This window comes from Calliopsis andreniformis, unplaced genomic scaffold (genome assembly GCF_051401765.1).
Source record: "Calliopsis andreniformis isolate RMS-2024a unplaced genomic scaffold, iyCalAndr_principal scaffold0022, whole genome shotgun sequence".
In the NCBI taxonomy this organism is placed as follows: Eukaryota; Metazoa; Arthropoda; class Insecta; order Hymenoptera; family Andrenidae; genus Calliopsis; species Calliopsis andreniformis.
The window spans coordinates 305,453-322,136 of record NW_027480432.1 but is presented as its reverse complement, the minus strand read 5'-3'; the positions used below and the strand labels follow the sequence as shown (position 1 = coordinate 322,136).

Below are 16,684 nucleotides of genomic sequence, written 5' to 3'. Positions count from 1 at the left end.
CCGCCGGCGAAACGCACAACCTCGGTATATCGTCGCACCTGTGATACTATTGTCGGCTTTCTGCCTTCCCCACGTGCTCCTGTTTCTCCTTTTCGCCACATCTATTCGTACACGAATCGCAATAGAACCGCCGAACGATCGGAGCGTCGATTTCGTTACCGTTATCTTTCGCGTAATCCTCGCTCAATAGCGAAGTCGTCCTTCGGTTCCCGGCCACTCCGATCATATTACACGGACGATTATTTACAGTCAAGTATCTTCCGTGCACGAACGAGCAAATATGTGCAATTGTGAAATTCGTGAAACGTTATCAATGCAAACAGACCGCCTTCTATCGCGAGGAAGGATCACCGATGGATCTACTCGTTGGTTTCGATTCGATGTCGAATGTAGGTCCGATCGCGGTTAGGTCTCGAGGAGAAATCGCCTGGAACCAAAAGCAATCGCAGCGCGACAGAAAGTTTGATGAACGGCGTGTTCTCCCCTGCGTGTAATCGATAATCGAATTACGAGGAGGCGAGCAATTTGGCTGCTGCGGTGACGTGATGCTGATGATGATAGGGTGCCTCCTGGCTTCCGTAGTATGTCTGCTGCTGATGCTCGCTACTCGTCACGCCCAGCTGATGAGGATGCTGATAGTAGGAAGAATAGGGTTGGCCTACGATGCCGTCGCAGCTTCGCGGCTCCGTTTTGACGGTAGCCACGCTTCCAGTGGCCAAAAGGGAAGTGTGTCCCAAGTAGACTGGTCTATCCGCGGAGCTGGACGCGCCGCCAGATGCCTTGGACACCTCAATTTGATGCTGCTGCTGCTGCTGTCGTTGTTGCTGTTGTTGCTGCTGCTGCTGCTGCTGCTGTTGCTGTTGCTGCTGCTGTTGCTGTTGCTGCTGCTGCTGCTGCTGCTGCTGCTGCTGCTGATTACTTTTCAGTTCTGCGAATGAAAGGAAAAAGGTCCGGGCGTCTGGTACGCGATTGAAAATCAACTATTTCGGTGGAGACTCACCTGAGGACGGAGAGGAGGCGGTCGAAACGGTGGCTGTCTCGTGTTCGCCGGTGGATGGCCTGGAATTCGACTCGGGCGTCTTCTTCGGCTTTCGTTTCCGCGTCTGAATTCCGTCCTTTCGCATGGCCAGCGGCCTGTTCACGCCGTGGAGCTTGAAGTAGAGACCGCAAGCGTTGCAGACAGGCTCACCCTCGTTGTTGCGCCTCCAGAGGGTGGTGGTGCGGGTTCCGCAGTTGGTGCAGCACAATCCTAGCCGTCTGGTCGCTGTCTGAAATCCCGACATCCGTTCCGTACGCGGATCGAGCCACGTCTCTTCTCTGGATCGCGCGGACGAGCGTGGATCGTGCGACCACGAGAAACTTACCAGCCGTTTCGAGGGCTTGATCAGCGGTCTGTTCATTCCGTTCATCTTGTGATACAGGCCGCACGCGTTGCACAAGTAGTGTCCCGTGCCGTCTCTCCTCCAGAGCGGCGTCGAAATAGCGCCGCAGTTGACGCACTCGCGACCCTCGCCGAATTGAAAGTCCATCGCGGTATCTGGAAGCAGCGAGAAACGAATTCGAAGGGCGGCGTCTCGAGGGCGGCGTCGAGGGCTGCGGGAAAAGAAACGCCACCGCGGAGGAGCTGTGCACGGCAAAGCACTCGACCGCGAGAGCGGCTTTCAAAGGAGCCGCTATCGCTTATCCGTCGCAGATGGCCCACCGCCACGCGGCGCGATGCGGCGCGATGCGGCGCGACGCAGCCCGTTCGTCGACCAGGAAAGGAGCTTTTTTTATCGTCCATCCATCGTGCCCGCTTTTCCTCTGCGCGTTAGTCTGGTTAGCGTCTCGCGCGACTCCCTCGAGCGCAGCGTTCTCGACGTCCGTCAGAGATAGAGAAAAGAACGACGGGTCGTTATTCGTGGCAGAGATATATCTGGTCGAAACCGAAATAGAGATCGCGATAAAGGGGGCTATCCCCGAGCGAATTCTAAGAGAATTTACGATATAATTGGAAGTGTACAGGTTTGGCTTTGACGGCGTCCTAAGAGAAGAAAATGTATGCGATAGAGGATATCCGAAGATACGAACCGTATGGCGAGGCTCGCTGGAATCCAGCTCCGTCGTAAGCGCGCCAGGAGGACATCATTGCGACGTTTTGGGCGTAGAAGGGGGCCGCCGCGGCCGCGGCGAGGCTCGAGTGAGGATGTCCTGTGTGCGGATGGGCCGCGTGCGGGTGCGCGTGGCCAGAGTGCGGGCCCATCGCGGCGGCGGCTGCGGCTGCGGCCGCGGACCCGCTCGCGTGCCCCGCCAGCGCGTGGTGCGCCGCGTACGTCTCCACTCCATGCTGCCACGAGGCTGCTGTCTTCTCCCTTTCGTTTCGTTCAAAATCGTTTCGATTCGATTCGAGGAACGATCGGTCTGTTAGTCGATTCGGTGATACGGCGAGGAGAGGCTGAAACGGCCGGTGTCAGCCGTCGTTTACCGGCGACGGCGCACCGAACCTTTGACTTACCAGGCGGGTGAACCGGAACCGGGGAACGAGTGGTATTGGGCCGCCGCCGCGGCTGCCGCTGCCGCCGTCGCTGCCGATGGAATGGTCGGCCTCGAGGAGGGCACGTAGACGGGCGCCTGGAGCTGCTGCGCGTGTTGCTGCTGCTGCTGCTGGGACTGATGCTGGTAGTCGGAGCTCGCGCCGTACCCACCGCTTCCGCCCCCGTGGAACATCCTCCCCGAGAGCTAAAACCGCGGCATCTGTTTCAGAAAAGATACTTCTCTCTTCCCTTCGGCTGCGGGATGGACGGAGACGGAGCAAGAGCGAGACAGAGCGCGCAGACGCGTCTCCACCTTCGAGGCGCGACTCCGCTCCGAACGTAGAATCGGAGATACGGGATAGCGGCCATCGCGGCCACGAATAAGGTCCGTGTAGGCGGGACCAAAGCTCAGCCGCTTTCGCGTCTCTGCGCGCGGGACCGCAACCACGGCCACAGAGTCGCGCCAAACACCGCAACATTCCTCATCTGCTATTTCTCACCCCTCCCTCCCTCCCTCCCTACCTTCCTCCCTTCCTCCCTCCTTCCTTTCTCTCCTCATCTCGAATCACTGCGAACCCCCGAACCCCCTAACTGCTTCCTTCTGAACGAATCATCGTTTGACTCGTGACTTGCCCAACGATACGATCACTCAGATCAGCGAGACAGTTCCCCGTTCGTCCGATCGACGTTTCGATTCCCTATGGAACTATGTTATAGGTGCCCCTCGTATTTATCGTCGAATCGCAAGAAAATATCCTGTGTATCGTGGGAAGAGTGAGTTTTCCGTTCTGCTCCGTCGCGACCCGAACACGGTCTAAAGGATCGGGCCGACGGAGGAGAGGTCTTTAATGGGAACCGGTTAGAAGAGTAATCGTGTTTCGGCGCTGAAACGGCGCCGGAACGTAGGGGCATCCGGCGCGGCTCGACGCGGCTCGACGCGGCTCGACGCGGCTCGACGCGGCGCCAGCTAGACCGCACAAGCTCTTACTCGCGTCTACTCATGCCCCTTAACCCTCCTCCTCCTGTCTCAGAAACACGTTTGCCGATCTCGCGAAAACTGTTACGGGACGAGGGATTAGCGGAAAGCTGCGCAGCTGCCTAAGAGGATCCTAGATGATAGGTGAATCGATTGAATTTAGCGGTCTGGGACGGGCAACGTAAGCTACTAGGTTCGCGAATACCGCTCCTCGATACGACGAGCGCTAATGGAAATAACGTTTTTCGTTCTTCGTCGGGTTTTTTTTTGCCTCGGCTCGACCCGCCTCGACACGACTATGTAATCTCTATCCCATACAGGTCCAGCTGCCCTCGAGAACGAGCCCGGCGGAGACGGGAGGAGAGACGAGACGAGACGAAACAAGAGTACCGATTCTCTACGAGCCTAATTAATTGCTTCGAACGTCTACCGGTTCTGTTTCAAACTGGCCCAGGACGAGTTCCTTTCCGTCTTTTACGAGGCTCGCGCTTTGAAGAGTTTCCGCTACGAAGGAAAGGGATCGAAATCGGGCGAGACGAGAGAGAGCTGCGCTGCTGCGACTGAGTTTCGATCGAAAGTCAAAGTCCGGTGGCGGTGGTGTCAGCCGATGGCTCGGCTCGATTCCGAGGCGCCACGGCGCCGACCGCGTAGAAGGGTTTCCTTGTAGGCCTGCCACAACGACGCGACGCACACACCTACGCCCGACTCGTCCCTTCACTCGACACCAGCGACTTTATCCTTTCGCACGCGAGCTTGCTCTCGGCTGCTCGTCTTCCCTCGTCTTCCCTCGTCTTCGAGCAGCCGAGGAAAAGGAAACTTTCGTGCACTCGACGACCACGCGAGGCCTCGCGACGCGTTATCGCGACGCGTTATCGCGACCCGCGGGGTCGTGGAAATCGCGTGACGCGACTCTATAAGTCGCTGACTATAAGTACGCCGTGGTTGAAACGAGGCTCGGTGTTGCCAACCCCGAGTCACTCGCCGCGTCGCGACGCCGTCCACACTTTCCTCGGGTTTCGGTCGGCTCGAGGACTACCTGGCCGCGGGCCGCGTTATGCTAATTACGAGTGCTCGTAAAGAAGAAGGAGCGGTCGAGCGAGCCTTCGACACGCGCGTCATCCTTGCTCCCGCGAAAACGGGCTAGACATCTCCGGAAACGGCCTCGCTCGTGCTTACTCGACTCGCGGGAATTTTGCGCGGCCAAGGTGATCGTGTCGCGCGCGCCCCTTCGCCTCCTCGCACCTCCCTCCCGCGGGGAAGGCAGGAGAAAGAGAGCGATCGATCGGTCGATCGACCGAACAAAGGATGCGAACACGGCATGGATTTCGGTGTGGACGGACCTTTCCGTAACCCGACACCGAAGATGCAAACGAAAGATAAGCATTCCTCGGAAATTGCATCGTGGTCCAGTTTCGGCACGCGCCTCTGCTGTCCCTTCCACCGCTCCTCGGCCACAGCCACGCGAGCTTATCCTCTTTCCAAGATCTCTCCTGTACGGGGGAGCACGCTAGCTCACCTTTTTGCCTGCGTCTCGCCCCGAGCGGTAGCGTTTCCTCTGAAATTCCAACCGCGACCCGGAAGTTGTACATCGTCCGACGACCGAGTCGAATTCTCTTAGCTCCTTCGACTGCGTCTCGCGGCGCGGCGTGACGACTCAGACGCCGGCGGCGGCGGCGCGCGGCGGCGCGCAGCGTCTCGAGTGGCTCTATGCAGCGGCGATCCGGTCGTTGGCATAAATCCTCGCGAATGAAATTTATTCGCGCTTATGCCGCGGCAAGCGTGACGTCCGAGCGAAGCGTACACGCGCGCAGGGACGAAGAAAACGAGCGATGGAGAAAGAGGGATTACGAGAGAGCGAGCGAGAGCGAGCGAGAGAAAGCGGGAGGAGAGAAGGCCGCGAAGAAAGAAGAGAGAAAGGAGGACGGTTCCATACCTGCGCGGCAAGAATTCCTGCTACTTGGATCCACGGCTGCCACGTGGAAATACCGGCGGGTTCGGATCGATTTTGCAAATGAATGGAATCGGCCCGACGGGAGCGGTAAAGTTCGCTGAGCGTAGCGCGTATTTGGAACAGCGCAGCGGCGCGAGGACGAGGCGTCGTCGGTAAGCACACGCACCCAGTGGAACCGAACAACTCGATTCGCACTCACTACTTGCTTACATCCTCGGTTTATCGGTAGCCCCTGCTTTTTAACTAGTCGACGACGAATGCCGCGCTGCTAGCTTCGGTGAATCTGGTAATAAATTGCGTCGAGTGGAGGAGCGGATAGATAGCCGCATCCGGAGCACGACCGTAACAGCGAGCCATTCAGCGGACACGTAAAAGTAGCAGCGACCTATTTTTCCTCGCCGATCGTATCTTTGCGCGCTCGTTCGCCGAGGAAGCACGAGCAGAAAAAACTTCACTTTCGAGCAAAGTTCGTTCGCGCGGGATGGAGATGGAGCGCGTTAGGTTCGAGACGAAAAGCGTGGGGAAAGAAGAGCGGAAAAAGGAAAAGGAAGGTTACGATTAGAAGATGGAGGGAAACGATATCGTCGGTAGGCTGGGAAGAGAAGCAACGAGCGCGTTAATTCTCTCGAGAGCCGTGCGGAGCAGGCTGGACATGTTACTGGCCAATTACTATTCAGCGGTACGTGGATTCTCGAGTTCGGTGGGTACTCTACCGGGCAACGTTTAAGCCTTAAGCTCTAAACCAGTCCGCGAAATTGTACACGGGAGTCGGCGAGAAGTCCCGACTAACGCCTCTGAGTTTCCGCGCGTCCGAGGTAAACGAGATCTCAATCGCGCATACGGAATAACGAGGCGAGCTCGTAAGTATCGCAACTGACGACCGTACGCGCATCCATATGTATGCCCAGTCCCATACGGTCGTGGTGCGACCGTTCGAGAGCGAGCGAGGGAACGAGCGAGCGAGCGAGCCAGCGAGCGAGCGAGCGCACCGTGTACGAGACCGAGCCTCTCCGTTCCATTCCGTTCCGTTCTGTTCTGCTGTTCTCTGCTCGCGACACGAATCGAGTCGAGTCGAGTCGAGTCGAATCCAGCTCTCGTCTCCCTCCGCCTCCTTGTCCCGCGCTCGCTCGCCTCGTCCTCCCGCTCTTTTCGTTCTCACGCCGACTCGTGGCAATTACTTTTCCTCCCTCGACTCTGCGATCGCGAGTCGTTTCCCAGCTCAGGATGCCACCGTCGCGTCGCGCCGCGTCGCGCCGCCTCCGTTGCTCTCGCAAGGACCCTCCAACGCGCGTTTATACCTTCGATTCCTTTTTCCTTCGCCTCGGCTGCGAGAAATCCAAAGAAAAAAGGAACACGGAACGAATGAAAAACGAGCGCGATGCGTGACACCCGGTTTGCCTACTTACGCCTACTTTAAGCGACGCGACGGGTACGGTCGAGAGCAACCGAGAACCCCGTTTCGCGTAAAAACGAATGCATACGCGTGCATTTGCTCGCGTGTCCCTCGCGATAATTCTATCGGTCCGTACTCGAGTCCGTGGAAGCTACGCGATCGACTTTACGATCGAATATCTCCGCAGCTTCTCTTTCTCAGCCTGCAGCCGAGCAGAAACAGTCCATTTCATAGATGCGAAAGTAGAGGCCCTGCCCTTCGAAATCAGCCTAGACTGACCGCTCAAAGGTCGGCAATTTTTTCGTCCAAAATTAGCGATCCTCTAACTTTGCTGGCAAGTGTATTCACGCATGTTGGAGCGACCAGCCTCGCGGTATCACGATTTTTGCCAACGACTCTGAACCGGGAAGCGAGTACGTAACTTCTCCTTCCTGTATTCGCCTCGCTATTCACTCGACCACTAAAGGAGATTTATGTATTCAGCCTCGAGCGTCGCGAGAAAAGCTCGCGCTCGCGGTTACGCGGGGCAACGAACATCCGCGTCGTTCACGGAGGTGCGCGGACATATACAACGGCCGAGCCTACCATTCAGAAGTTCTGAAAAGCCCAGCGCCCCTGCCTCGCGCAGGACACGATCGGTCCACTTGAAAATTCTGAAACGTGTCCGCGAGGAGAGGCGCACTCGTTCCGTCCTTCGCTCGACTTCCGGTTTCAACACGGTACACGAGTTTTCAATAAGGTCGTCACCGGTTGTCGACATTTTCGGCCCCGAACACCTTTGGGACGAGACGGCGAGACGAGACGCGTTGCGCGTCGGTCGTCCAGGTACCGAAGGCTCTTATCTTTATCTCTCCCTCCCCATCTCTCGGCCCCTCCGCCAACGAAGACACTCAGTTGTTTTAGATTTTCGCGATCGACTCGCTTCAGACTCGCTCCCGCGCATTACCACAGCACTCCGTCGATTCGCGGTAATCCCGGTAAAAGGTTTCAGCGCCATTTTACGCAGACCCACCACCATCGCGGTTTCTCGCTTCATCCCCGAATCTATTACGGGCGAGAGAGCGGCTGGCTGGCTGGCCGACCGACAGCCCGACTATAACTGTCCATTATAGCGAGCCCTCCTGTCATTAGTTCCCCCATCAACCGAGAGCCCATCGATAGCAGGGGGTCGTCGGTTTATGGCCTTTCAGCGCCATCCTTTCCCCTCGCCGTCCTCCTCGCCGCTCGGCCGTTCGTTTACGCCGCTCTCATCCAAAACAGGACATCCTAAATCTTTTCCGTCGCAATCACGCGCGTCTCCTTCGCGGCCGTCATCGGCGAAGAAACACCTGCGCCGTAACTCGCAAACGTGTATTCGTCCGCGCTGGAACGTACGAAAACTGAGCGAAAGCAATGGGCCAGACGGTGACGGGGGGCCTGCTTCCCCACCCACGAACGTTCTTTTCTCCGAAAGGAGAGGAATCGCTTATCGAGACCGGCGTAATTATAATATAAAACTTGCCGCACCTTGTCGCCTCTCGTGTCCCTCCGCGACTCCTTTTTCTGTCCACTTCCCTCGGGAACAAGGTTTCTGCTGGTCGCAGGTCAGCCGTTCCCAACCGTCCACTGGCCGCGATCCTAATTCTCTGACGCCTATCGGGCGTCGATCACGCGGAGGGGTGTCGCTCGCGCATCCTTGGGCAATCGCGTACCCTTGGCCATCCCCGCGATCGTCGATCGCGCGAAGAGCAAAGCGAAACAGCGCGGCAGAAGCGTTCGGTGTTTGGTTGAGAAGCACGGTCGGTGTATCGGCAGGCCGTTGTCTCTATACTCCTCGAGGGCGCTCGATCAGCACCACCAACACGCTTCACGGATCCGATCCGCCGCACGTACCCGAGCACACGGACGAGACGAACGAGAGGCGCACACAGCCGCGCGAGAGCGAGCGAGCGAGCGAGCGAGCGAGCAGCCGCTCGACCAGCCAGCCAGCCAGCCGGCCAGCCGAACACCCGACAAGCCGGCCACTCAGCCAGAAAGCCAGAAAGCCAGAAAGCCAGAAAGCTAAACAGCCGCATAATGCATGCGCCATAATAACCGCAAGCGGCATCGCAGTTCCTTTCCGACTAACTGACTAAGCAGCGGTTTCGAAGGACTACGCGATTGGCCCAGGCCACGGTTTCGGCGACTCGGTCGCGACGAGGGATGCTACTATCGCCGCCTCGGTGGCCGCGTCGCAGAGAGAGAGGAGATGAGATATCGCGCGTATCGGTATCGGTAGGATGAAGAGATGGACGGGTGGGCTGGCGAGACCGGTAGCGGGCGAGCTACGGGACGTACGCGCGATCCAATTATCCGGTCGGTCTGCGAGCAGATCGCGGTCGCGGTTATCATAAATCAAGATTAACGGTCGGGAAGATTTTCGCCGTCCAACCGGTCGTGAGGTTTGACTTTTAAAAGCCGAATATCCGCGTCCAGTTCGCCTCGGCTCGAGCCCGTGCTTGCCGCGCGTGTTCCTCCGCGACGAGGCGGAGAGGAAAGGGGTGAAGAGCAAAAGAAAATGATCGATTAACGTCGATGCGTTAACGGGTTGAACGTATTTGCGATTACGCGATAATTCAGTATTTTTTCAACGGAGCAAACTGGTTTCGCTCTCGCGGGAAAAGAGCAGCTTCCTGCTCCAGGATGCAGCGCGAGCGAATCCGCGAGAGGATCGAAGATTTTCGATCGTCGATCAGGCCGCATCGCGCGCGCATCGTGGACCGATCTCGAGTGTAAACCGGTCACCGACCGGACTCGAACGAGTTACGATAAATCGTGAGTAACGGCCGACTGGAAAGATTCGCTGCCGGGTTCGCGTTAATTTTCTGTTTGTTTTCTAATTAACTTTCAGCTCTGCCAGCTCTGCCAGCTCGGCTCGGCTCGCTCCCTCCCTCCCTCCCTCCCCTTTTTCCCCTCGTTCGCTCGTTCGTGCGTAACCGTATCACCGCGAGTTTCTCAGAATTATAATTCCAGCTCGTTTCGCGCATTCGATCGTCGTCTGATAAATGAAATAATTCAGATACCGGTAGGATTAGGGACGTAATATCGCGTCGCGTCGCGTCGCGTCGCGGCCTTTGCTGCATCTCCGCTGACGCGTTCGCGATCCCCGTTCGCGCCCTTGCCTTCCCTTGCAAAGGGATTCGCCCCCGACGCCCGCCTCCCGCCTCCCGCCTCCCACCTGCCCTTGCTCCGAGATACCGTCCCCCTCTGATATCCTAATAGATTGGCAGTTATTTGTAGTTTCCGCGGACGAATCTAGACCAAAACCGGTCAAGCGTCGGGCCTCGGCGTACACCACGATCAAGCCGAATAAATCGTCGGTATGGTGCGACGGAGTAAGAAGATCCTCGCGGATAGCCCGACGATACCTTTACCTTTATCGTCCAATTAACGATAAAGATTCGTCGCGTTTATACCGGCCAGAACGAGAATTGCCTCTCGCGGGCCGAGACATTACGATTATTGTCCTGTCTAGATGCGACCGAGAAAGCGATAAAATCGCTTTCTACCGCGTCCTGGAACCCAAGCTATCCGCGCGCGGACCACTCGTTACATTTAACGCACCATCTCTGCGCGTACTTTTCGCTGAAAAATATTCTTCGTTATTGCCTGAAATGGATCACCAGTCCGCGGGCAATTTCGAGCACGCGAGACGTGTTCCAATGTACGTCCGTATGTCGCGCGACTTATTCGTAAATTAGGATGCGATCCGAAGAGCGGCCGACACGTCCGCGCTACGCGTTGCGTGTGAATTTTTCTCGAATCCAGAGGCGATCGGTCGTTGGACGGGTCGGTGGTTCGCGCGGGTTCCCGCTCCACCAGCTCCAGTCGATTTTACCGTTAATCGCGTTACGCAATCGCGATATATCGAAGCTAGGCACGCGAAGCGCGTGCCACGCCGCGCCGCGCCACGCCACGCCACGCCACGATGCATGTCGCGGAACTTGAGAGAAAGCTTCCGCTCGATCTTTCTCGGCCGTCCTGGTCGTCACCGATGCGCGATGCGCGATGCTGTGGCACCTCGCCGCTGAGTCTCCGCTTGCACCGCGGAAGTTGGCCAGCGAATTACTCGCGCGGGGACAAGCGTAAGTCGATGGATCGTTGGGAGCGGATCGATGCGATATAAACGTCTGAAACGTCTGAAACGTCTGAAACGTCTGGTTTGCCGGCAAATGCGCATCGCGTTCGTTCGCGTGTTCGCGATATCGCTGGTATGCGGCCCGATACGCGTTCTATCGTATCGTAATTCCTACGAGCTGATTTAAACTATCGCGGGACTGGGGCGAGCGAGAGGCGAGGGACACGCGGTCTTTCTCTCTTCTTCCGGTACTCGTAGGTGCCGTAGGGAATTGCGCGCAATCCCTCCTTCTCCTCGTTTCGATTTCGTTTTCCCACCGGCTGCTCGAGACCGAGGACGAGGTGGTGTCCGTGTCCACGCAGCAGAGTGCACAGGTCGCAAACACTCGGGGCTAACCAATTTCTCCTTCCAATCGTTCGCGAGACGGTTTAATCGTGAGCGCAATCGGTCGGTGAAATGCCGCGCCGTGCCGCGCCGTGCCGCGCCGCGCTGCACGTCTACTCGCGCGCCGACAGCCCGAGAAGAAGAGCGCAATTAGCGGCTGGCTATAATTTAAGCCGGTTCAATTAACGAGGTCGTCTCGTTCGTCCCTCGCCTATCTGCAACCGCTGCTCGATGCGTTCTGCAACCGTAGCGCGCATTTGGTCCGAGCCCTCGCCGGTAATTAACGCAGCGATACGTCGCCGCGTCGCACCGCGTCGCACCGCGTCGCACCGCGCCGGTAGGTTCGTTAAACCGGGCTTCGTTCGCCCCTTGGATTTTTAATCTGTCCCATCGTTTCGCTGCCGTGCCGTGCCGTGCCGAGCCGCGCCGTGCCGCGCCGTGCCGTGCCGTGCCGTGCCGTGCCATCGAAGACACGTCGATGCGACTGGTCCCACCGTTCTCGTGACGCGAATCGCGGCCTTCTCGCATCCAATCCGATTCTTTTCCAGAGATAACCATGCACTTCCCGAGGCCTACGCTGCGAAACGCATCGACGCCACCGACGGGGACGGCTATGCCATGTCGCGATTGGCAAACTCGATTAACGCTTCAGCTGCCACTTGCCAACTCTCTACGCGTCTCCGATCCTCGCGTATTCGCGAGACTTTGTCCTTCGAATTCGCGAGCTTCCCGCCGGCGGACCCAGTCGTTCCTGTCTTTAGATAGATCCCCCGACTCGTTGGACAAAATTGCGCACGCGGATCGGGCTTAAAGTCACGACAACCACGCTGTACAGTTATATCCTGGATCCAGGATGGAATCGTTCACGCGCGAGCAGCTCGAAACGACGGCGAGGCGGAGAGGCGGAGAGGCGGAGAGGCAGAGGAGGCAAAGGATCGCGCATCCCAGGAGTCGTGTAGAGTCACGGCGGTGTGACTGTGTCTGTACAAGTCGCGGCTGTGCGTGCGAGCGGGTGCGCGAGCGCAAAGAAGGTGTTTGCATTGGCCTAGTGGCGAGGCGTTCTCGCAGCTTAAATTAATTACCTCGTCCTCCGACGTAACGGGTCTTTGGCCGACGCGCGCAAACACACTTCGCCGTCTCGATCGGCCGATACGATTTTATCGGATTTCAGCCCGAGTTTACGCTCGCTTACCGATCGGGATTATCTCAGACGATCAACCAGATCGTAAACTGGACTAATCGCTTCTCGCGGCACACCCTAGCCTCTGGAACACTCAACCGCCAACGTCTGTCGGTCCTCCGTTCTCTATCCGAGACAATCTACCACGATCCTTCTCCTACACGTCCAACCCCAAAAATCTCGATCGATTCGAGTCGTGGAATCATTTCAACAATTCTGATATTCCTCAGTACGCGTTGCTAGCGCGCGACAATTATCGTTCGACACTTTTTCTCCTCCCATTCCTGCCTCTCGTTCGCGAGACTCTCTCTCTCTCTTTCTCTCTCTTTCTCTCTCTTCCTCTCTCCTTCGATCTCCGTCTAAGCGAGTCGCAAGCGCGTTAGTTACGAGCCTATGATCGTTATTTAAGGAGGCGCGTTGGAACGATCCCGCAAATGACTCGCCGCCTTATAACGCGAGCTCGGTCGCGTTTCGCCTACCATTTGCCAGCAAGAATTGCGCCAGAAGACCGACGCGACTCGCGTACAAGTTTCCTTCTAACGCGCGGAATGCACCTCGACGAAGCAGCGCCCGTCGATCCCCTTCGATCCCCCTCGATCCCCCTCGATCCCCCTCGATCCCACCGTCCCACGATTCCTCCACTTGCGCGCTGCTTTTTGCAATTTCTTTTATGGCCGCGCTCTCTTCTAGACGTCTCAACAACGCTTTGGTCAAATATGGGAACTGAGTGAAGGTACTTGTAGCGGAAGGCGATAAAGCCTCTCGATCCACCCTTCAATTTTGACACGCTTCTTACGTTACACCCTGCGCGATATCGATGGCTAGCTCGACAAAGGTTACACTCGACGTGTCGAACCATAGAAGCGGAGAGAAGAGTCGCGTCTCAGGAGATACCTGAAAACGCGCGTGATAAATTACAAGACTCCTCCTATTTGTGATCTCGAACGAGCCGAGAGATCGTTTCAGATCTTATCGATCCGACGGCAGACAGCGTGGCAACGTCATTATTACGAGAACCCGTGGCGATCGTTATCGATTCGTAAAAGCATTAACGATCGTTTTACGATGCCCGATAAACACGACATTCGATAAACGCGTATCGTACCGAAAGCGAACGCCAATAAAAATATCTATCCGATACGTGAAATCGCTATTACGGTAAATTAAGCGTGCTTCGCAGTTACGAATACGTTCATTTCCCGCGAACATTTTATTTCACTGGATCGAGACTCGATTGTCTTTCGTCAACGATGAACCTTCACCTCCGCTCTTCGATCTTCGAAATTCGGCTGGAATCGCGTCGAACGTCGATCTACCGAAGCTGGCACAATCGGAATTCGATTTGGGGGAGCGAGACAACGTGGGCGAGCAGTAACGAACGCGACGAAATTCTTTTCGATTCGACCGGATCTTTTCTTCTCTGACGATGAGAATCTCGCCCGTCGATTCCCATTCTTCCCTCCGATTCAACGGATTCAACGGATTCAACGGATTCAACGGATTCAACGGATTCACCGAATCGTCGTAGACACTTGAACGGCTGTAGTACCGTGACTGGAAAGGGTGACGAGAAAAAAGACGGAGAGCAACGTGGTAACCGAGACGCATCTACTTTCTCTCAGAGAAGAGGCGCCGGGCGACAACCAATTAGTCCTAAAAACCGGACGAGCGTCCTTGTAGGTTGATGCCGTCGCCGCCGCTGCCGCCGCCGCCGCCGCCGCCGCCGCCGCCGCAGCAGACGCAGACGAGAAGAACACGCAGCCGTAAGTCGGCGGCGCCGTCGCTTCAATGGAAAGCCTCTCGAGTCCCTCTATCCCTTTGCGCTTCGACGATACGGTTTCAAGGGTCGGCCTGCGAACTTCCTACTGTTCCTTGCATCCCTCCTTTGTCAACCGTTGCATCTATATTATATTCTCTCTACGAATCTCATTTTTCCGCGTCTGCGAACGCTCGCGAGTCAGCGTCGTTTCAAGAATGTCACTTGCCACGACAGACCGGAACTTACGTATTCATATCGGCCGCTTCGCGATACCTTATCAGTCGAGCAGGCAAGTGCTATATGCTGGTTAAGTCGCATCCGTTTTGACACGACCTTCCCTCGCGCCTTGCGTATTTTTCAAACATCTACCATAGAATATAATCGACGATTACCTGCGATTCGATAGCGTTGAAAATTAGCAATCGGCAATTATTTTTCGCTTTCATCGAATTTGTTCAACTAACGCAAATCGGCGATCTTTACCCGGTCGTTCATCGTCGCGGTCACAGGTTTACGTTTCTTCCTCTGGTGCTGTTAGACTTTCGAAAAGTCTTCCCGGATACAGGATACAGGAGGTAGTTCGCAGACGCGATTAAAAATTGAAGTTACGATCGTTTCGTTGTCGAGTTAACACAGACATCGACGGCGTTCTACGGGAAATAGCCATTCTGATAATCCGAGCGCAGAAAGAATGACGGTGCCGGCATGTTTCGATCTATCGCGATAATAGGAGTTATCGTTCACCGTTTAATGCGAGGTTGAACTGGGGTGAAGTGATACTCGAGGGGACAAGCGATCCTACGGTTTCAGGGCATCATTTCATCTTTCACGAATCTATCTGTAATCTATCTTGCAAAGCCCTGGGAGAGTTGTTGAAAGAGGACACGGCTTACACCGGGAAGCTCCAACGCTACACAGTTATTGTACCTACCTCCATCATCGTCAACGTTATCGTTAATTTCTGCCGATAACCGAGCAACATAGATAACGACCCGTATCCTTCCGACGAATAGCAGGTAATCGCTTCACGGGTTGTGCATAATTAACTGGTGTCCCTTATCGTAACGACGTAAACGTTGGCATCTTTCGAGGCGAAAAGACACGGAAGCGTTTTCGCAGTGATTTCGCTCGTCGCGCGTGGCTATGGGAATGAGAAGATCGATTCGGTAAAATTCGGCAGCGCGTACTTACTCGTAATTAGGAGTCGATGGTGAACATCCTAAGAGCCGGTAACAGGTCCGAAGCGTTTCCGTTCTGACTCGCAAACACCACCAAAGGCTGTCGATCTGTCTTTCAAGTTGCGTATGTCTCCTGGCCACTCTTCCGCCCGACAAATATCCCCGAAATTCACGCGTCACACGTTCCTCGAAAGAAACTCGAGAACACACCCGGAGAGCTCGGATCGCGTCAACACCGTCGACTCGAGTCGTCGGAAGCGGAAATGCTTCGGTCGCCTCTCGACATTCCGAAGGAAGAGCCAGATATCTTGCTCGAAACACTCTCCTCCGCGGAACGCACTCTCGTTTCAGCAACTAGTAAACTGTTCTTGATCGAAGCGCACCGGGTATCCCTTGCGGTGGCCGAGTCGTCGAGGCGAGAGAGAATCGCGCACATTCGTCGGGTGGACACTGGAAACTGCGACGCGGACGGAGCAGAAATGCGCGAAGGGAAAAGGGGGAGCGCGAGACTACTTTCAGAACGCGGTGCAACCGATGACTGCGGCTTCGAAACTGCCCTGGACAGTCACCTCTTGCGAGTCGCTCGTCCGCCCGCCACGGGGAGAGAGAGAGAGTCGATGGAGTCGCGGCGGAGTCGCGGCGGAGTCGCGGCGGAGGCGGAGGCGAAGGCGGGCGCAGAGGCGGAGGCGACGCAGCGCTGGTGGACGAGGCGAAGGGCGATCCAGGCCGAAAGAATCGCGGCAGACTGCGGAAGGAAAAATACCCGAAAGCAGGTAGGAAGGAGCGAGCGAGAGGGGGGACGGCTGGCTAGAGCGAGACGAGGACAGAGGTAGGGATGGAGATGGCGAGAGGCGGGTCGAGAAGCCGCGCTGCCCGGCCTCCAAGAGGCGGAGCTGCGACGCCCACGGCGCTGAAGGGCGCCGAACCCCCGAACGCCACGCTCGAATCTTTTTTACCCGATACGACCCCATACGCCGAACCGAGGGATCTCCCTACCTTCTCGCGTTCTCGAGCCCTATAATGTCCGACCAGATCGAGCAAGGATAAGCCGTGTCCGAGGACGGCCGGATCGTACTTCTCCGATATCTTCGAAAATCCGCGTTGCTCCGACTGACTGACTTACGAACCTCCGCACAAGCTTTGCCCCCTTTTCCCTTTCGCGACGCCTTCTACGCCCTGTCTTATCCGTTTACTTGCGCTCTACTTTTCCGCAACCCGTCTGAACCTTGCGATTGCTCTGTTTCGATCGCCGTC

General features: G+C 56.6%; 1 protein-coding gene across 1 annotated transcript; it reads right to left on the bottom strand.

Annotated features, from left to right (window-relative positions):
- Window positions 1-377: 377 nt before the first annotated feature.
- LOC143186792 (uncharacterized) lies at window positions 378-15,593 on the bottom strand. The gene is made up of 6 exons (XM_076390568.1): window positions 15,444-15,593; window positions 2,495-2,718; window positions 2,071-2,351; window positions 1,365-1,537; window positions 1,001-1,268; window positions 378-928 (listed from the first exon to the last, which is right to left on the bottom strand). The coding sequence occupies exons 2-6, from the start codon at window positions 2,704-2,706 to the stop codon at window positions 507-509; spliced, it is 1,356 nt and encodes a 451-aa protein (XP_076246683.1). The 5' UTR covers window positions 2,707-2,718; window positions 15,444-15,593; the 3' UTR covers window positions 378-506.
- Window positions 15,594-16,684: the final 1,091 nt, after the last annotated feature.